This window comes from Ovis aries, chromosome 18 (genome assembly GCF_016772045.2).
Source record: "Ovis aries strain OAR_USU_Benz2616 breed Rambouillet chromosome 18, ARS-UI_Ramb_v3.0, whole genome shotgun sequence".
Lineage (NCBI taxonomy): Eukaryota > Metazoa > Chordata > Mammalia > Artiodactyla > Bovidae > Ovis > Ovis aries.
Genome location: NC_056071.1, coordinates 22,297,099 through 22,318,783, shown reverse-complemented (window position 1 = coordinate 22,318,783; position 21,685 = coordinate 22,297,099). Strand labels below are relative to the sequence as shown.

General features: G+C 49.1%; 1 protein-coding gene across 3 annotated transcripts in view; it reads left to right on the top strand.

Moving 5' to 3' along the window:
* The window catches only part of AP3B2 (adaptor related protein complex 3 subunit beta 2), a 36,953-nt gene that overhangs the window by 4,592 nt on the left and 10,676 nt on the right, over positions 1–21,685 (top strand). For 2 of the 3 annotated variants that reach the window (XM_060401664.1, XM_060401665.1), the window contains exons 2-14: positions 4,677–4,752; positions 4,892–4,966; positions 5,221–5,316; positions 12,923–13,083; positions 13,329–13,395; positions 13,494–13,676; positions 13,803–14,086; positions 14,387–14,480; positions 14,785–14,856; positions 15,132–15,194; positions 15,553–15,685; positions 15,966–16,075; positions 17,174–17,350. In XM_060401664.1, coding sequence (XP_060257647.1) covers positions 4,677–4,752; positions 4,892–4,966; positions 5,221–5,316; positions 12,923–13,083; positions 13,329–13,395; positions 13,494–13,676; positions 13,803–14,086; positions 14,387–14,480; positions 14,785–14,856; positions 15,132–15,194; positions 15,553–15,685; positions 15,966–16,075; positions 17,174–17,350 — 1,591 coding nt within the window. The remainder of the gene's footprint in view (positions 1–4,676; positions 4,753–4,891; positions 4,967–5,220; positions 5,317–12,922; positions 13,084–13,328; positions 13,396–13,493; positions 13,677–13,802; positions 14,087–14,386; positions 14,481–14,784; positions 14,857–15,131; positions 15,195–15,552; positions 15,686–15,965; positions 16,076–17,173; positions 17,351–21,685) is intronic. The other variant, XM_015101909.3, reaches the window with a different exon arrangement.

The window sequence follows — 21,685 nt, the reverse complement described above, 5'->3', positions numbered from 1 at the left end:
TCACATGAAGTGAGTGTATCTGGCCTCAAACTCCAGGTTTTACCTTCCTCCCACCCCACCTGCTGGCTCCAGTCACCCACAGAGTCCCTCAGGTCAGGCCAGGGCTCGGGTCACAGTGAGAGCCCTGGAGAGGGATCTGACTCCAGGAGATGAATGTTTCATGGCCTTGGAGCGTTGCTGTGTCTCTCTCCCTTCCTCTCCATCTTGGGAACATCAGCTGGTGGAAGTGAAAGTGAGGGACCCAAGGTGGTCTGACCTCAGGTGGGGGCTGCTGTCTGCTAGTGGGCCGCTGACAGTCTTGCCTGTGCTATGTCCCCCAGCCCCTCTCTTCCCCTGAGTCCCCTCTCCTAGGGTCCTGGACCCTCCCAGGAGCCTGGAAGGTGGGTACTAGGCTGGGAGTGCAGGATCAGTGTGGGTACCCAGCACCACCCTGGGTGTGGACACTTGACATGGGCTTGTGGCATCTGTAGGGGAGGTGAGGACGCTTGGGTGTGAGGAAACCTGCTGCAGAGAATTCCTGAAGGTAAAGGGCCCCGGAGTCAGCTCCAACTGGTGCCCATCTGACCCGTAAAGAAGTCAAAGGATCTGTGAGGCTGGATATATTTGATCTTAGAAGCCTAAATTTATCATCAGAAATCACACATAGGAGTCCGCAGGCCATTTTGGTGAATGAGATTAGAGTGACGCAGTTTTGTCAAAAGGCTGTATGTGTGCGCGATGTGGGTGGCGTGTGTCTGTGGAGGCCATGTGTGGGTGTGCATGTCTAGATGAGGGTGTGGGGCGGTACAGAGGGCTTGTGGTGGGTGTCTGTAGGCGTTTGCAGGTGAGGCGTGTGGGTCCACAGGTGTGTGGCTTTATGTGCTGAGTGTTTTTGTGGGAAGGTATGTGTGGTATATGTGTCTTTGTATGTTTCTGTGGGGATTACGGGTGTGTCTGCAGGGGGTTTGTTGAGTGTGTGTGGGTTTATGTAAGAACTACATATATCTGAGGGATGTAAGTGTGTCTTTGGGGGTATGAGTATGTCTCTGGAGTGTAGGTGTCTCTGTGGGGACAGATGTGAGAGTATATTGGTGATACCAGTGTTTGATGCGGTGTTGGGGTGATGGGGATCTGCAGGGGTGAGTTGACTGTGTGGACGTGTGTACAAAGGATCCTGGGTGCGTGATGTGCATTTGTGTATTGGGGAAGATGGTGCCCAGTTCTGTCATTCTCCCCACGCCCTCCGTGCTGCCCAGGCCCAGCTAAATGGTCTGTACCTCTGTCTACACCCATCTGTCCTGAGTTCAGCATGCCTGGGACTTGACCACCTGGTTTGTGTTTGGGAGAGGGACGAGGTGGTTATCTTCTGACCCTCACTTGGCCATAGGCAGTAGAAAACGTCCTCTGGTTCGGGGGGACATCTTCCTGAATGGAAGCTGTTCATTCTGTTTTTTTGTTTTTTTTTTTTAACTGAAGTATAGTTGATTTACAATGCTGTGTTAGTTTCTGCTGTATAGCAAAATGATTTAGGGACACATACACACACAAACACACATACATATATTTTATTATATTTTTTTCATTTTCTTTTCCATTATGGTTGCTTTTTAGGATATTGAATCTAGTTCCCTGTGCTATACAGGAGGACCTTGTTGTTTATCTGTTTATATACGGTAGTTTGTATATGCTAATCCCAAACTCCTAACTTATCCTTCCTCCACTCCCTTTCCCCGTTGGTAACCGTAAACTTGTTCTCTGTGTCTGTGAGTCTGTTTCTGTTTCACAGATAAGTTCATTTGTGTCATATTTTAAATTCCACATATAAATGATATCACATGGTATTTCTCTGACTTACTTCACTTAGTATGATAACCTCTAGGTTCATCCATGTTACTGCAAATGGCATAATTTCATTCTTTTTTTTTATGGCTGAGTGGTATGGAGGGGTTCTAGATCAATATGCGTGGGACTGGACATCTTCTCCAACCCTCATCCGACAGCTAGCAAGTCCTCTGTGTTCTGGAAGTCATCATCTTTCTACTTTGCTTCCCATCAAAAATGTCTTCACAAGAAACACTTGTAAAATCCTGGGAACATCAGTTTCTTAGCACTCCTCCCGTCTTTTCTGATTTTATCTGTTAAGCACTCGCACATTTCTGCAAAACGCAGCCCTGTGACTAGGTGTCTGTTACGTCAGGTTCTTTCCTTCCTCTCAGCATTTATCACTTACTCATGTCTCAGCATCAGCACTAGTCACACTTGCCTCTTTATGGCCGTTAGCATGCTCTTCCCTCTCCTAGAATGGCTACGTCTATTTTCTGATTTTCTGTTGCTTCTAGGTGTTTCACTTCCATGACTAACTTTGCACACACTGCTGTTTAATTCCTGCCATTGGTAATACCTCTCCTGGCAGGGTCAAAGCTATGGGTTATCTGAGTATCATCTGGGAGGTCAGAGAATAGACAGGTCTCCATTCACAGCTGCTCATCGCATTTTGGAGCTGCCTGGACAGTATGAGCGCATCTGTGGTCCTGCCGCTCTGTTAGCTGTGTAGACACACATTTTCCATGAGGTGGTTTCGCGTTTCTCTGCCTACTTCTTCGGCCCTCAGCCGCTGGGCCTCTGGGTATGCTTGGGCAGGTTGTTCACTCCTCAAGGGCACATGGTCAGGGAGTGCCAGACCACGCTCCGCTCACCGACTGGGGAGCAGCTGCTCAGGGCTGTGTCCACCTGGAGGGGCAGGGGCATGGCAGGGGGCAGCCCTGCCAGTGAGTCCTGAATATAGACCCGAAGCTTGTATCAGTACTTTATTTTTAATGTTAAACTTGTATTCACCATATCCCAAATATTTTCCTTTCTGTTGCTATTGTGGGCTGAAGTGTGGTCTGATATGTTGAAGCCCTAACCCCCAGTACCTCAGAATGTGACTGTGTTTGGGGACAGTCTTTTAAGAGGTGATTAAGTGAAAAGGAGGTCATTAGGGCGGGTCCTAATCCAATACGATTCACTTATGATGAGAAGAGGAAACACAAAGGGAAGACCATGTAAAGATAAGGGAAGACAGTCATCTGCAAGTCAGGAAGACAGGCCAGCCCTGCTGACACCTTGATCTCAGACTTCTAGCCTCTGGAATTGCAAGAAAATACATTGAGGTGGTTAAGCCACCCAGTCACTCTGTGGTACTGTTACAGCAGCCCTAGGGAACAAATACAGTTTTGCCTTGTTTTTTTTTTTTCTTAAATTTAGTTTATACACAAGAGTTGAAAAAAAAAAAAACCTAGCATCTTATTACTGATAATTTTATGACCTTGAAAATTAAAATTTCCCCTCTTCCATACATTGAAATAATTTTTAAAAATGATTCATCTACTTTTGTCTCTGGTGGGGTCTTTGTTGCAGCACGCAGGCTTTCTCTGGTTGCGCGAGTGGGGGGCTATTTTTCACTGTTGTGTGCAGGCTGCTCATTATGGCTTCACTTGTGGAGCATAGACTCGAGACTCGCAGGCTTCAGTAGTTGCAGCTCATGTGTGCGGGCTGAGTAGTTCTGGCACATGAGTCTAGCTGCTCTGAGGCATGTGGGATCTTCCTAGACCAGGGATCGAACCCATGTCCTTTGCACTGCAAAGTGGATTCTTAACCACTAGACCACCAGGGAAACCCAACATAATTTAACTGTTAAACAAATGTGGGATTTATTTTGGTGTGAAGTACATGTGCAAGTTAAATTCTTTGCTACGTAGCAGTTGTCCCAACAGCATTTGTTTAAGGGGAGGCAAAAGTTTCTTTCTCCGATTGGTGTTAATTGTTCCTAATGTATCAACTTAGATCCATTTGTGAAATTTTTAATCTGGCACCACACAGCTTTTATCATGGTCATTTGTTTTGTGTTTTGAATTCTGGTTAGGTGAATTGTCTGTCATTGTTCCGTTTTTCTCATTTCCATCCCCTTTTGCCCCCAAATTCTCTGGAGTTCTCACCTATTGATTTTTGTTTCTGGATGAATTTTGCAGTCACTTCAGGAAGTCTAACAAAAGGCCTCCCTTGAAATTTCAATGGCCATTGCATGACATTTAGATACTGGCTTGGAGACTAACATTATTCCCCTCCACCAAGTGCAAGGGGTTATTTATTTACATCGTCGTTTACCCGGGACTTCCCTGGCAGTCCAGTAGTTAAGACTAAGCCTGCCAATGCAGGGAGTATGGGTTTGATCCCTGACTGGGGAGCTAAGATTTAACTTGCCTCTCAGCTGAAAACCAAACCTTAAGAGAGAAGCAATATTGCAGATGTTCCTTGGCTTGCAGGTGAGTCACTCCAGTTCTCTGTATCCACAGTATTCTCCCTGCATCTCTCTCTTCACAGGGCCATCTCCTTAAAGCACGCCAGACGTATTGAGTTAGAGACCCACCCTCCTCCAGTATTAGCTCATCGTAATTACAGCTGAAACAATTCTGTTTCCAAATAAGATTACATTCTGGGTACATTCTTTTTTGGGAGGATCACAGCTCAGCCCCGCAACATTGACTGACCCACATGCTTCTCCCCACCCTAAGTCCCCTGATCTGTATTTTACCACTTTCCTTTGTGGTCGAGTCCTGCCTTCCCTGCCCAGGTCCCTTCTTTCTGTCTGAATCCTACTGATTGATAGCCCTGTCCCCACCGTTGTGCCCTCAGCTGACCTTTTGTGTCCCCACCAGGCACGATGACCTGAAGGCGATGCTGGACACCAACAAGGATTCGCTCAAGCTGGAGGCCATGAAGAGAATTGTGGCGGTGAGGGGGGTCAGAGGGGATCCCTTGGGGGAGGAGCTTGCGGATCCAAGAGCCCTCCTTGGCTGCTTGTGGACCTTCCCCCAGTGAGTGCTGGCATCCTCCCTTCTTGTTCCCCCCCTACCCTGACCCCACCTCCTAGATGATTGCCCGGGGAAAGAACGCCTCAGACCTGTTCCCCGCCGTGGTGAAGAACGTGGCCTGTAAGAACATAGAGGTGAGCGCTACCAGGGAGGAGTCTCCCTCGTCCACCTCCAGGAATAAACCGGAGCTAGTTGGGGATGAGAAAGGGGACAGCCCAGTCCCTGGTCCAGGAAAAGACCCCTCCCAGATGTCCCTGAATCAGACGTGGATCAGCATGATGGGGCCAGGGTACCCTGGATGCTTTCCCTGTGGACCACAGCCACCCGGGGTGAGGACATCTCTCAGGACGGGGCCCCAGTCCCTGCTGAGAAACCCCCTCTTCCCCAGGTGAAGAAGCTTGTCTACGTGTACCTGGTGCGCTACGCTGAGGAGCAGCAAGACCTAGCCCTGCTGTCTATCTCCACCTTCCAGCGTGGCCTGAAGGTCAGAGGTCTCCATTTGCCTCCCTGGGGTCTGGGCCTTGATGGGGCTGTATTGGAGGTGTGGACTTATTCACAACCTAAAAGTTGAGAATTAGGTTTCATTAGGTGGGCGTTTTTAGGACTTCAAGCCTAGGAGGCAGCATCTAAGTAACCCTGACAGAACTGCTCCAAGGAGGTGAGGGGAGGAGTCAGGTTATATGGAAGTTTTGCAACAAAGGGCAGGTGGTCTAACATCAAAAGACAGTTGTTAATGAAAGAAAACCAGATAACCCGGGTTAAGGAGTTTGGTGCTTTTCTGTGTGTGGGAAGATGCGAGAGTCTGGGCTCACTGAAATCATTCCTTTGATGTGCACCGCAGCTATCTGCGGCCAGTATCCTGTGTTTTCATATCCTGAGTTTCTCCGGGCTCACCATGGGAAGTGGCTGCAGTCTGATGACTGCTAGATGGCCGGTGTTCTTTCTTCCTGAGGTCCCTCAGGGATCACCAGCTCACTGTCCATGGGGGCTGCAATTGCTGATGACTGTGACATCCTTTGTTTGTCGATAGGGCAGGAAATAAATTCCGTTTGTCAGAGGAGTGGGCCCAGGGAGAGGCCTGAGTGCAGGGGTTGGGGGGTGGGCGTCAGGCTCTGGAGGCCCTTTCCTACCTGGCTAAAGTCAGGAGAGTCAAAGGCGCCTGTGCTAATGGCTGCCTCAACTATGAATCACTTGAGCCCCTGACACTGGCCTTCACCCTACTGATGTAAAGGGATTGAGGCCCACAGCCAGGCAGAAGTCAGCCTTCTTAAGACAGAGTAATGTGTGGGGAGCCCGCTGACCTGGATTCCTCACCTCTCGGTGTCAGAGCCTTGGCACTGGCTGGCTCACCTGGTTTGAGTATCTGCTAGGAACAATGGCTTTGGAACCTTTTCACCTGAAACTGGGTGAGGAGGACAAAAGGGTTTATTGGAAACAAATGAGCTCCATGGAGAGGAAAACCACAAAGCTCACCAAGCTGGAGAGCAGCCTCAGACGTGGAGACTGGGTTTGACAGTCTGCAGAGAGAACATAAAGACAAGACCATTCCATTTTCAATAAGGTTAGTACAGCCAATGATTCCTTGAAAGTAGGAAGAAGTTGATTATTCGGTTTAGCCCCCGAAGAAATAATTGACTTGTCTTAGATGCCCCACTGGATGTAAAATATCCACCTTTAAAGACCTGGATCGGGACTTCCCTGCTGGTCCAGTGGTTAAGACTCTGCCTTCCCAATGCAGGGGACATGGATTCGATCCCTGTACTAAAAACTAAGATCCTGCATGCCCTATGGCGTGGCCTCAAAATTTAAAAAAAAAAAAAAATATATATATATATATATAAATTTTTTTTTTAAAGACCTGGATCACTTTTGTGGCAATAAAATGCTCTTTGAGGCAGGTAGAAACTGAATCACTTAAGGGAAGGGACAGTGGGAAGATTCAAGTCCTTTCGTATGCAGTGGAGGCTGACCCCTCACAAACACACACACACACATTTAAACTGAATATTCTCATCTTTTGTATGTTAGATGCATGCATGATAATCTCCACTGGGTGCTTTTGTCGTTAGGATAAGGTAACTCCAGGGTAAAGAAGTCAGCATCACTATCTTTCTATTCTTTGTCCAATCAGACTCTCCAGCTCTGATTACAGCCATTAACTCCTCTAGTCTTTCCACACGTTTAGTTCTAATTCCTGTGAGAGGGACATTGAAAGGTCTGACTCATCTTTTCCTGTTCAGCTGATTCTGTAGGTTAGCTGAGCAGACTGAGAGTTGACTGCCCAAACTGGGGGTTCACCCCTGGTTCATTCTGCTCTGGCGAGCAGGAGGTGATGGCAGAGTCTGCTCCTCTGAGGTGGGGCAGAAAGCCTGGGCGCGCATTTGTATCTACCATTCTTTCATTCAGCAAATACTTGGGTATCTCTGCTGCAGGAAGGGGGACCCCTTCCAGGGCCCGAAACTGGGCTCTTGTCTAACACTCAGAAGTGAATTGTCCGAGGAAATATATGTGCTGACAAAGCAAGAGATTTTATTGGGAAAGGGCACCCGGGTGGAGAGCAGTAGGGTAAGGGAACCCAGGGGAACAGCTCTGTCATATGACTTGCAGTCTCTGGTTTTATGGTGATGGGATTAGTTTCTGGGTTGTCTTTAGCCAATCATTCTGACTCAAGAGTCCTTCCTGGTGGTGCACGCCTTGTTCAGCCAAGATGGATGCCAGAGAGAAGGATTCTGGGAGGTGGTCGGACAGGTGGTGTCTCCTTTTGACCTTTCCCGAACTCTTCCGGCTGGTGGAGGCTTATTAGTTCCCTGTTCCTTACTGGGACCTCCTGTTGTAAAACAACTCATGCAAATGGTTACTATGGTGCCTGGCCAGTGTGGGGGTTCCAATCAGCGTGCTTCCCCTATAATCTCTATGCCTCACACTGTGTTAGGGGTTTTTGTTGTTTGTTTGTTTTAAATTTTTTGGCCGCAGTGCAAGGCATGGGGGATCTTAGTTCCCCCATCAAGGATAGAACCCTTGCCCCCTGCAGTCGAAACGAGGAGTCTTGACCACTGGACCACCAGGGAAGTCCTTGTGCTAGGTTATTTTTTAACAAGTCAAAACCATATGCTCTCTCTCTCAGATTGGTTTAATCGGGACTAAAATCGTTTTATAAGAACCATTCTGAAATTTTTGCACAAATTTTTACATTGACCTGAAGTTTCCACATTCTACCCTTTTTAGAAAACCAGAGCTCATTTAGTTCAACTCAGTGCAGTGATTTCTCTAGAACAATAGTCAGCAAACTTCTGTATCCAGCCAGGTGATAGTAGTTTAGGCTGTGCGGACCATCTAGTCTCAACCGTCAACGACTCAGCTTTGCCCTTGTATTTTAATAGTATGAAAGCAGCGATGAATGAGTGTGTATGACTGGGTTTGATTTCATATTTTAAAACATATTTGACTGTATCAGGTCTTAGTGGCAGCATATGGGATCTAGTTCCCTGACCAGGGATTGAACCCAGGCAATTGGGAGCTCAGAGCTGCATTGGGAGCTCAGAGTCTTAGCCACTGGACCACCAGGGAAGTCCCTGAATACATTTTTATTTATTAAAAAAGGCAGAAGACACATTTGGCTTCTGGACTGTAGTATGCCAACCTTTGCTCTAGAACATCTCTGACAGGTCATCTCCAGTGGTACAGACCTACTCCTTCATAAGGCAGTTCCATCTTAAGACAACTACCACTGTTTTTCATTTTTGTTTTTATTGAAGTATAGACAATTCACAATGTTAAATTAGTTTCAGGTGTATAATACATTGATTCAACATTTTTATGGCTAATACTCCATTTAAATGTATTTCAAAATATTAGCCATATCCCCTGTGCTGTACAATATATTCTTTTAGCTTTTTATTTTATACATAGTATTAATACTTTGTACCTTTTAATTCCCTACCCCATCTTGCTTCTCCCCACCACCACCACCCCAACTCATAACAACTAGTTTGTTCTCTATGAGCCATTTCTGTTCTGTCATACTCATTCATTTGTTTAATGAAAACATACCCAGAATATATACCCAAGAGTGATATTGCTGGATCATATGAAAGTTCTGTTTTAGCTTTTTGAGGAACCTCCACACTGTTCTCCACAGTGGCTGTGCTAAGTTACATTCCCACCAAGAGTGTACAAGGGTTCCCTTTTTGCCACATCATCACCAACACTTTGAAGAAGGCAATGGCACCCCATTCCAGTACTCTTGCCTGGAAAATCTCATGGACGGAGGAGCCTGGTGGGCTGCAGTCCATGGGGTCGCTAAGAGTCAGACATGACTGAGCAACTTCACTTTCAGATTTCACTTTCATGCTTTGGAGAAGGAAATGGCAACCCACTCCAGTGTTCTTGCCTGGACAATCCCAGGGACAGGGGAGCCTGGTGGGCTGCCATCTATGGAGTCGCACAGAGTCGAACACGACTGAAGCGACTTAGCAGCAGTAGCAGCAGCAGCACCAACAGTTGTTATTTGGTATCTTTCTAAAGACAGCCATTCTGACAGATGTGAAGTGATTATAACTTTTTAAAAACCATTATACTGTGTTGAAACATCTATCACCTTAATTTTTAAAAATTTATATCAGATCCACCAAAGGCATAAAGAATATTATTCATATGTGTGCATTTATTCTTTTACTACTTATTTCTGTATTCCTAAATAATGTAAAATATTGTTATAAACAGCATCTTATATGTGTTCCTCTAAAATTCACTTTCTTTTTGTTATTATTACTGTTTAGGGGGCTCTTCTGCACAATAGTACCAACCTTTTCTGTCAGCCCAGACTGAGATTGTTTGCTTTGCAGCCGGCTAATGTTGACTCAGTTCTGACCGGGTGTCCCCATATCCTGTCTTTATGCAGTTGGTTCCTTGAATCCCCTGTGAGGCCCTTCTGTATTTCATTGTTTAGGTTTAGCACAAGATCTAAGCCAGGGTGGATCTGAATCTTGGTTTTGTCCTCCTGGTTTTATGTCTTCTTCTAAGATGTTGGGAGGTATTGAGGGGAGGAGGAGAAAGGGACGACAGAGGATGAGATGGCAGGATGGCATCACCGACTCAATGGACATGAGTTTGAGTAGACTCCGGGAGTTGGTGATGGACAGGAGGCCTGGCGTGCTGCGATTCATGGGGTTGCAAAGAGTCGACACGACTGAGCAACTGAGCTGGAACTGGAACTAGAAGATGTTGATAAGCTATTCCAACCAGGGCAAGAGACTTATATCCCATGTATCATGTTTCCAGGTTGACACTGATATGCTAGTAAATCTTCCACAAGTATTGCATTTTACCAAACTGTGGATCCACCTAACTGCAGTCAGCTGGTATTTTCCCATCTTGTTAGGAAGGATCTCAACAGCAAAAAAAATTTAACACCTTCTATGTTGAAAGGGCTGTGGTTATCTAGAGATAAAATAGACATGAATTCTGCTCTTAAAATGCTTACGTAGTAAATGAAACAAAAGGCCTACATCAAAAATAGCTGTCTAGGAAATGCTATGAGAGACCCCCATGGTGCTTTGCTGATATCAAGATATATAGTATTAATATATGCCAGCCTAATTACCCTGGGTGTTCTTTGGAAAGAATGATGCTAAAGCTGAAACTCCAGTACTTTGGCCACCTCATGCGAAGAGTTGACTCATTGGAAAAGACTCTGATGCTGGGAGGGATTGGGGGCAGGAGGAGAAGGAGACGACAGAGGATGAGATGGCTGGATGGCATCACCGACTCGATGGACATGAGTTTGAGTGAACTCCGGGAGATGGTGATGGACAGGGAGGCCTAGCGTGCTGCGATTCATGGGGTCACAAAGAGTCGGACATGACTGAGCAACTGAACTGAACTGAATTACCCTACTAAAAAGAAAAGGAGTTTTCTGGGGGGTAACTTCATGTTGAATCCATAATCATTTCCAAATGTTAAAAAAAAAAAAAAAAGGAAAATAGGTTTTAGCAGTGGATGTGATATGACTTGACTCTAAGAAAATACAGACTCCTGCTTTTAAAATAAGCGCTTTGAAGAACTTCCCTGGGGGTTCAGTGTTTAAGATTCTGAACTCTCAATGCAGGGGGTCTGAGTTCCGTCCCACCTGAGGGAGATCCCGCATGCAGCAGCTAAGATGCCGTGCAACCAAATAAAAAATAAAGTAAAATCATGGCTTCATAAGATATTTTAAAAGTAAATAAAGTGCTTTGAAACCACCTTTTCAAAAACCAGTTCTGGAATTTTAGCAAGGATCACCATCATTTTCATCTGTAATTCTGTGGCTCTCCTCTTTCCCTATTCTAGAAACTCACGGTAGCACCTACTCTTTAGTCTTCCAGGACCTCTTCCTTTGCCCACTGTCCTTCGAGACGAACAGTAATTTACATCTGCTGCTGCGCTCATAATCTCATGATCACAGTACACTGTGTCTAAGGCTCTTCTCAGGTGTCTTGTTGTTCAGTTGCTCAGTCGTGTCCGACTCTTTGCAACCCCATAGACTGTAGCTTGCCAGGCTTCCCTGTCCTTCACCATCTCCCAGAGCTTGCTCAAACATGTCCATTGAGTCGGTGATGCCATCCAACCATCTCGTCCTCTGTCATCGCCTTCTCTTTCTGCCCTCAATCTTTCTCTGCATCAGGGTCTTTTCCAATAAGTTGGCCCTTCCCATCAGGTGGCCAGAGTATTGGAGCTTCAGCTTCAGCATCAGTCCTTCCAATGAATATTCAGGATTGATTTCCTTTGGGATTGACTGGTTTGATCTCCTTGCAGTGCCAGGGACTCTCAAGAGTCTTCTCCAACACCACAGTTCAAAAGTATCTATTCTTTGGTGCTCAGCCTTCTTTATGGTCCAACTCTCACATCCATACATGGCAACTGGAAAACCATAGCTTTGACTATATGGACCTTTGTCAGTAAAGTAATGTCTCTGCTTTTTAATATACTGTCTAGGTTTGTCATAGCTTTGTCATAAGTTTGTCAAATTTATGTCTAAGTTTGACATAGCTTTTGTCATAGCTTTTCTTCCAAGGAGCAAGCATCTTTTAATTTCATGGCTGAAGTCACTATCTGCAATGATTTTGGAGCCCAAGAAAATAAAGTCTCTCACTGTTTCCATTGTTTCCCCATCTATTTGCCATGAAGCGATGGGACTGGATGCCATGATCTTAGTTTTTTGAATGTTGAGTTTTTAAGCCAGTTTTTTCACTCTCCTTTTTCACCATCATCAAGAGGCTCTTTAGTTCCTCTTTGCTTTCTGCCATAAGGGTGGTGGCATCTGCGTCTCTGAGGTTATTGATATTTCTCCTGGCAACTCTTGATTCCAGCTTGTGCTTCATCCAGCCCGGCATTTTGCTTGATGTGTTCTGTATACCAATTAAATAAGCAGGGTGACAATACTCAGCCTTGACGTGCTCCTTCCAGGGGTCTGTAGGATGCAGTAGGTGCAAAGAGGAGGGGCTTATACACCTATTCTCTTTTAAACACATGGAGGAAGGGGAAGAAGAGCAGCTTTTGAGAGTTTGCAGGGAGAGAAGACTGAAAGGGTGAACTTTAAAAAGAATATTTATTTTTCTGTGCTGGGTCTTAGTTGCAGCATGCAGGATCTAATTCTCCAACCAGGGATCAAACCTGAGCCCCCTGCATTGAGAGCAGAGTCTTCACCTCTGAACTACCAGAGAAGTCCCTGAAAGGATGAACTCTTGGGAAGGGAGAGCAGGTTGCATTTGCTGACAGTCTCCTCCACCATAAACACAAAGACACCCTCCTGGTCTGCAGACACTCCTAAGAAATGAGGTGCTTCAAGAATTTTAGGCATTCTGAAAGTCTGTCGCTCTCCCTGAAAGTGAAGCAGCCCAGTGCCACATTCAGCCAGATATCAGATTTCTGTTGCAGGGCTGAGTCAGTGCCCTCAGGCAGGGCCCCCCAGGCACCCAGCACCAGCACCTCATCTAGGCTCAAGACAGGAGACAGGGAAGCAAGAGTGGGTGGCAGCCAGGGACAGTGAGTTCCCCTCCCATCAGGGTGCCCGCTGCCCTCCCATGGCTCTGCCTCTGCCACCTCTGCCCTAGGACCCCAACCAGCTGATTCGCGCCAGTGCCCTCCGCGTCCTGTCTAGCATCCGTGTGCCCATCATCGTGCCCATCATGATGCTGGCCATCAAGGAAGCTGCCTCAGATATGTCTCCCTATGTGCGGAAAACAGCTGCCCACGCCATCCCTAAGCTATACAGGTATGCCCTAAGCCACTGCCCATCCCTGGCCTCTCCCACTTTTGAAGGCTGATTTTGTTGTTTGTTGTTTTTAAGTCTTTAGGTGGTTTAAGACAGTTTGGGGAACAGACAGAGAGGGAGGACGTTGGGAGCAGTGGCTCACACCTCTTGATGAATAGGGTTGCAGGGAGAAAGGGGAGCACATCTCCAGCCGGTATTGGGAAGGCTGGAGAGGAAGGAGGGGCAAACAACAGTTTCTCCCTCAGTTTGGATTCTGACCAGAAGGACCAGCTGATAGAGGTCATCGAGAAGCTTCTGGCTGACAAGACTACGGTGTGTATATGGACACACAGAGGTGGGTGGTGGAAAGGTGCCAGGCGACCCCTTCTGTCCTTCCCGTTAATGCGCTTCTGCCTCTGTGGGTTCCCCAGCTGGTGGCGGGCAGCGTGGTGATGGCCTTCGAGGAGGTGTGCCCCGAGCGCATCGACCTGATCCACAAGAACTACCGGAAGCTCTGTAACCTGCTCATCGACGTGGAGGAGTGGGGCCAGGTGGTCATCATCAGCATGCTCACCCGCTATGCCCGCACGCAGTTCCTCAGCCCCACCCAGAACGTGAGTGGCCTGGACCCCCAGGCGCGACCGCGACCCATGCCCTAGCAGAGTGGGTAGGAGGGCTTCCAGGAGGAGGTGTCCCCTGCCCCACCCACCTGTTCCCTACCCCTCCCACCCCACCCCCAGGAATCTCTGCTGGAGGAGAACTCTGAGAAAGCCTTCTATGGCTCTGAGGAGGATGAGGCCAAGGGCCCGGGGTCTGAGGAGGCAGCCTCCACGGCGCTGCCCACCCGGAAGCCCTACGTCATGGACCCCGACCACCGGCTGCTGCTGCGCAACACGAAGCCGCTCCTGCAGAGCCGCAGCGCCGCCGTGGTCATGGCCGTGGCGCAGCTTTACTTCCACCTGGCTCCCAAGGCAGAGGTGGGCGTCATCGCCAAGGCCCTCGTGCGCCTGCTGAGGAGCCACAGGTGCGTGCCCGCCCCGCCCACACCCCAACCCACCCCAGCCCCGCCCCGCCCACAACAACCAGGCCACGCCCACGGCCCAGCCACGCCTGGAGCGGGGCCGCCTCTCCGCTTCCCCTACCTAGAGTGCGGCGCCCTCCACCCCACCCACCGGCCCCTCCACGCTGACGCCAGTCCCGCCCTCCTCCCGCCTTCCCCGACACCCGCCCTCCTCCCTCCTCTGGGCCCGCCTCCTTTCCCGCCCGCGCCTCCTGCCCTGGCCCTGGCCTGGGGACCGGGTTCCTCTGCTGCTCCTCTCCGCAGTGAAGTGCAGTATGTGGTGCTCCAGAACGTGGCCACCATGTCCATCAAGCGCCGGGTGAGCACGGGACCCAGGCCTGCCCTCGTGGTCCAACAGGTGGCTCTGCGGGGCAGGGGCGCTGGGGAAGGCAGAAGGGGATGCTGCCTTGGTGGTGTGGAGCATGGGAGGGAGAGGCCCTAAATGCAGGCGGAGGTGCAGGACCCAGATCCCCAGGGTGGAAGCCCTGATGAAGGAAGATAGGGTCGGAGCTGAGGGGGAGGGGAGAGCTGACCGTGGAAGAGAGAGTGCAGGGGCAAGAAGGGAGCTGAGCCCCGGGTGGGGGAGGGTCGCGGGGAGGGGCCGCTCTGGAGGAGAAACAGCGCTGTGATGGCGCTCCCTGGGACCACCGCTCTCGTGCCAGGGTATGTTTGAGCCATACCTGAAGAGCTTCTACATCAGGTCCACTGACCCCACCCAGATCAAGATCCTGAAGGTGAGTGACGGACAGCCATGCCTGTGGCCTTAATGAAGGGTTAAGGAAAGCACAGAGGGACTTCCCTGGTGGTCCAGTGGTTAAGAATATGCCTTGCAATTCAGGGGACACGGGTTTGAGCCCTGGTCAGAATACTAAGATCCCACATGCCACAGGGCAACCGAGCCTGCTGTGCCACAACTAAGACCTGATGCACCCAACTGAATAAATATGAAAACAAATGAGAGCACAAAAAGCCCACTGGCACCCCCTGCCCCTTTTCTGCCTCCCTGCAGCTGGAAGTGCTGACTAACCTCGCCAATGAGACCAACATTCCTACTGTCCTCCGGGAATTCCAGGTACTGGCTAGGGACCAGCTTGTAGCCAGAGAAGCCCGTGAGAGTTGCCCTGTAGCTCCTTATGCTCAGTGAGAATCACCTTGGTGGGTTAAATCTTCTCTTTAGAACCCCAAATGGAGAAACTGTAGTTTCACTTCCCTTCCCAATGCCTTCTGCCGGCTTTGGGTCCGGGAGTCACCGGGTAACGGATGAGGGTGTCATTCCTCTCCCCAGAGTTTAGTCTCTGGCATGTTCAGTCACTGAATGAGGGGTAACAGCTTTCCAGAAGGTCCCCCTCAAGTCTGCAGAGTCACTGCCGCTGAGTCAAGTCTGAGGGATCACCACCTTCTGGGGCTCACTCTGTTGTGGCCTCCTGCAGACCTACATTCGCAGCATGGACAAGGACTTTGTGGCAGCCACCATCCAGGCCATTGGGCGCTGCGCAACTAACATAGGCCGAGTCCGCGACACTTGCCTCAACGGCCTGGTGCAGCTGCTGTCCAACCGTGATGGTCAGTGTTTGTCTGTCTGCATGTCCAGCTCTGATGACTAGTGGGTGCTGCCTGCATGTCTGACTGATGGCCAGCAGGTATTCTCCTGTCTGGCCAGTGACAATTCGTGTTCATCAGTCCATCGGCCTCTGTTTGCATCCTTGTACCCCTGCCTCTCCGAGCGCCACTGTAGAAGTACAGGAGGTTGAGGAGCGAAGCCAACGGCCTGGGGGCATTGCAGGTGTGTCTGCCCATTGTGTGTGGCCATCTGACTGTCCTGGGCTCATTTCCTGTTCCACAGAGCTTGTGGTTGCAGAGTCAGTGGTGGTCATCAAGAAGCTGCTGCAAATGCAGCCAGCCCAGCATGGAGAGATCATCAAACACTTGGCGAAGCTCACAGACAACATCCAGGTGAGGGGGTGACCCCACTGGCTTCCCCAACCCAGGATCCTCCCTGTGATTTTAAGACCCTGTAGTTAGGGACTTCCCTGGTGGTCCAGTGGTTAAGAATCTGGCTTGCAAGGCAGGGGACCCGGGTTTGATCCCTGGTTGGGGAACTAAGGTCCTACATTCCAAGGGGCAACTAACTCCGTTCACCACAACTAATGAGCCTGTGCCCTGCAACAAAAGATCCTGCAAGATGCAAGCAAAGATCTCGCATGCCGCAATTAAAGGCCCAATGCAGCCAAATGAACTTTAAAAAAAAAGATCCTCTAATTAAACTGGCCTTAATAAAAATCAGAAAGAAAAAGAAGAAAATCGGGCATCCCTAGTGGGGCAGACAGTAAAGAATCCACCTGCAATGCAGGTTCAAGCCAGGTTCGATCCCTGGGTGGAGAAGATCCCCTGGAGAAGAGAATGGCTACCCACTCCAGTATTCTTGCCTGGAGAATTCTATGGACAGAGGAGCCTCGCAGGCTATAGACCATGGGGTTTCAAAGAGTTCGGACACGACTGAATGATTAACACTTCCACTTTTTAAATAAAAAAATCTTCCAAACCATTCCTACAGGAAGGTCTTTGGGTGGGAGAAGGGGAAAGATGAGACCATGTGGCCCTGGTTCGCCTTCCCTTTGGGGACCCCTTGCTGAGCTCCAGCCTGGTGCACATTCACATTCTCTCTAAAGCTCTGGCTCAGGGTGGCTGGTTGACATGCGTGTGTTTTTGTGTTGCGTTGCCAAGTTGAAACATTCAGACAAGGCATTCCTGAAGATTCAGGAAGGATGACATGGCCAGAAAGCATCAAGGGTACAGTGGATCCAGAAAGCCAGTCTTTTATACCAAACTGTGACTAAACTTCCAAGGCTCTGTGTGTGCTCTTGAAACCCTGGGGAAGAGGGCAGATGCTGCCTGAGAAATGCCCACCTAGTATTTTCTCTCCCACCACCTCCCACTCCCATTCCTAGAGAAGCAAGCGCAGACGGGAGGAGTGCTGGCTCCCTTGCAGGCCACATGCCCAGCCTCATTCCCACACCCACCCCAGTCCTGACTCCTCTCCCACCCACACAGGTGCCCATGGCCCGAGCCAGCATCCTGTGGCTCATCGGCGAGTACTGTGAGCACGTCCCCAGGATCGCACCAGACGTCCTGAGAAAGATGGCCAAATCCTTCACTGCCGAGGAGGACATTGTCAAGCTGCAGGTCATCAACCTGGCAGCCAAGCTCTACCTGACCAACTCAAAGCAGGTACTGATTGAGAGATGCCCCTCAAAGCCCTCTGGGCCCCAGAAACGGCCCGGGTGGTGTTCTGTGGGTTCTCACCAGGTAGGCATGAACTTGAGTACCTCTATTTTTGTCAGTTTTTTCATTTTGTATTTTCATTAATGTTTATTGGAGTATAGTTGATACACAGTGTCATGTTCGTTTCTGCTGTACAGCACAGTGATTCAGTTATACATATATCAGCACCTCGTTCAGGACAGGTGGCTGGTCTGCCCGTGTAACCCAGTGTTCCCCAGAGTCCACGACTACTCTGGAGGCCCAAGGGCCCAGTAGAGATAGTGGCCATGTTGAAGAGACTCTTCAGTGGGGCTGTGACTTCCAGTCTGCCAGTGGGAGTGTCCCTACTTGCTGCCTTCGGGATGCTGGGGCCAGAGGGAGGGACCTGCAGTGACAGGCTTTGATGGGAGACCACATGTCCCAGGAGACGTGGTCTGTCCTCCTCCCAAAGCTTGGTGATGCTTCACCAGGCTATGCCAGCGACAAGAGGGCACAAGCCTGGGTAGTATTGGTGGTCATCGTCATTCCTATGGTGAAATATTATGAGAGGCACCGTAGCCAAGAACACGGCTCAGCTAAGCTGTAATAGCAGGATATTAACAGCCTCTTGAGTGTCCAGTATCCTCTGAGATGGTCCCAGGAGACGTTTCTATGAGTCAAATGTAACGTGCCAGAGCTCTTCAAGGTGCTAGGAAACCAGGCGCCATGATGGTTCCCACGCTCCCTGCTCTGCTCAGTCAGGCGAGGCAGGGGTTGGCAAAACCACCGCCCATAGTCCAAACCTGGCCCGCTGCCTGTTGTTGTAAATAAACCTTTACTGGGCTACAGCCACGTTCATTCATTTGTTTACCGTCTATGGATGTTGTAGCTGCAGTAGAGTCCATATGGCCTGCAAATCCTAAAATAGACCCTCGGCCTTTTGTAGAAACGATTTGGCAACCCTCAGAGCAAGCAAAGCATGTGGGCCATCCCTGGAGGTGGCGACATCTCTGCTGGCCTGAAGGTGGCCTCCTTGCCATCCCGTGGAGTCTTTGGATGGTGGTGTTTGTGCATCTTCTGTGACCCACGGTGGACAGGGTGGGCCCCAGGGCCTCCAGCTGAGGGGCAGGGCTGTCACATGTGGGGCCTCTTGTCAGGAGCTGGGATGAACAGTGGTCGTGTGGAAGCTGTGAGGGGCTGGGTCTGTGGGTGTCAGCATTCTGGGAGAAGCAGATTAGAGACAAGTTAGAGGGAAAGGCACCATGGGGAAGCCTTGGAACAAATATCTGTGCGCCTCCTTTATGCAAACAGGAGAAAAGAGCAGGTGGGAGGAAGGTCTGAAGAGATGAAGCAGGCTAGGTGGGTGGCTGCTGGGTAGAGGGGGTGTCTGAAAAGCTCAGTACCACACCAGAGCCCTGAGCCCCAGCATAGTGATTCAGCATGTTTGCATAAGTCTGGGTGTGCCCACGTGGCTCTTCCCTAAGTTGTCCCTGTTAGCTTCTTGTGCATTTATTTATGACCATAATTAACATACATTTCCCAAGTGCCTACTGTGCCTGGCACTGAGCTATGTCCTTGGGTGATGACAAGGAGCGAGACATGATACTGGCCTTCAGGTGCTCACAGCCAAGTAGAGGAAACAGCACAAAATGCAGAGCAGTAAGGGCTGCAGTCAGTCTTCCCTGGTGGCTCAGATGGTAAAGAACCCACTTGGCAATGCCGGAGACATGAGTTCGATCCCTGGGTCAGGAAGAAAGCCTGGAGAAGGAAATGGCAACCCACTCCAGGATTCTTCCCTGGGAAATCCCATGGACAGAGGAGCCTGGTGGGCTACAGTCCATGGGGTCACAGAGTTGGACACGACTTAGTGACTAAAGAACAACAACAAAGGGTATAGTCAGAGTTGGCACAGAGAACCATGGGTACAGACTGCTTAACCCCTCTCCTAGGCAGGACAGGGGGTCCCGGTCCCCATCAGGCCACTCTGAGTAGGCTGTTCAGACAGATGGACCCTCCACACACCCTTCATCCTAAAGCCAGTCCTTCAAGGCACAAGCTCTTTAGAATCGTTCTTGGACTCAGTAAAGAGAGCTTTCCTCCTTCCTACCTTCCCTGTCTTTCTCTTTTCTTCTTTCTCAGCCTGTGCTGAGAGTGGTGGAGAATAGGAATTCTCTGTACTCCAGGGGGGAAGTGTTTGTATGTGCCTAGGGCCATCCTTGCAAAAGAGCAAGGAAGCTCCCTTCTTCCCAGTAAGAGGGTGACATGCTCGACCTGCCACAAGGCCACAGCAATCCCAGCCACTACCGCCTCCCCAACATGCTGACCCCCACTGCATGCCAGATTCTGGCCCAGGCTGAGTTAAGGAGATGATGGATGAGCTCTGCCCTTCTGTGGCTGAACAGATAACCAGAGGGTCTAACAGAAGACGCACTGGCAGAGGTCTTGGAGTGGCAGGATTAGTGAAGGTGACCATTACAGCCACTTCGGGCAACTGCCTGCTTGAATGCTTTTGGTAGGTAGGTTTGCTTTTGTTTGCTTGATGAGATACCTGGGAGGAGGGTCTGCTTAGGTCGTGGTGGGAGCTAAAATCTGGCTTCTAGAGTGAGTGGAAGAGTCTGACAAGTTCTGCATTATTATTATTTTTTAGTTAATAACTTCTTTGATATCATAAAAATAATGCATGTTCATCATAAAATGTTTGGAAAATCCAGAGAAATATTATAAGTTAAATATTTAAATTAGCTATAGGTCTACCACTTAGAAAAAACTAGCATTGGTTTTATATTTTCTTAGGGTTTTTTTTTTTTCAATTTGGTTTCTAGATATAATCATCCAGAAATTGTACATTTGTACCTTGTTAAATACATTAATCTTTTTGTTTCTATTTCCTCATAATGCCTTATATTTAGAAAGTTGCTTCCTCGTTCACATATCAATTAAAATTTTCATGCATAATTTCCTCCAGACTTTTTTCTCTATTTTTAATCCATTGTATTGGTTTTCTAGTGCTGTGTAATAAATTACCACAAACTTAGTAGGCCAAAACAACATGTTTACTTTCTATTTCCATGGATCAAGAATCCAGGTATGGCCTCGCTGGGTCTTGTATGTGTATGTGTGTGCGTGCACACAGTCAGTCGTGTCCAGCCCTTTTTGCAACCGCGTGAACTGTAGCCCACCAGGCTCCTTTGTCTATGGAATTCTCCAGGCAAGAATACTGGAGTGACTTGCCATTTCCTCTTCCAGGGGATCATCTCAACCCAGGGTTTGAACCCACATCTCTTAAATCTCCTGCATTGACAGTTGGGTTCTTTATCACGACTGCCACCTGGGTTGGGTCTTACACAAGGCCTTACTTACAGCTGAGGAACCGGTCAAGTTGGGGTTCTCATCTGGAGGCTGTGTTGGGCAAGCATTCGTATCCAGTTTCTCTTGCCTGATGGTAGGACTGTGGCCCTGGCTTCTCGCTGGTTGTCAGCTGGAGACCATCCTCATCTCTCTGCCACATGGTCTCCGAACATAGCTGCCTGCTTCTTCAGAGCCGCAAGGGATAAAAGTGTCTAGAGCCAGTCTGCTAGCAAAACTGAAGCTGAATGTATGGAAACAGTCATGGGGTTATATGGTGCCCCTGGTCACTTCTGCCATATTCTGTTGGTCAGAATCCCATTTTCGGTCACGCCCACCCTCGGGAGGGGAGCAAGACTGGGCTTCAGGAGGTGGGACAGTGGGACGGGACCTGGGCATCTGTCCTCCACATCCATCTAGAGCTTATTTTCGTGTAGCATGTCAGGTGTGAATGTATTTTAATTCCTTTTCTTTTTTTGGAGAGCTAGTTTCCCTAGCATGATTTAACAGGTGTTTGCAAGGTAGCAGGTATGTTGGCATAGGTTCTTTTTTTAAAAACAATTTTGCTTCTTTATTTATGGCTGTGTTGGATCTTTGTTGCTGTGAGGACTTTTCTCCAGTTGTGATGAGTGCTCTGGTTGCGGTGCGCAGTCTTCTCCTTGTTGTGACTTTTCTTGTTGGGGAACACAGGCCCTAGGCACACGAGCTCTAGTAGCTGCGGCTCCCAGGCTCTAGAGCACAGGTTCAGGAGCTGGGGCACACGAGCTTAGTTGCTCTGTGGTGTGTAGGATCTTCCCAGAGCAGGGATCGAACCCAAGACTCCTGCACTGGCAGGCGGATTCTTTACCACTGGCCACTGGGGAAGTTCTGGCATAGGTTCTTGAAAAGGCATCGATGTTCCCCACTTAAAATTCTTCCGGGCAGCTGGAGCCTTTGGATTCAACTGGGAGCTTTGTTCAGTTCTTCGTGCACTGGGGC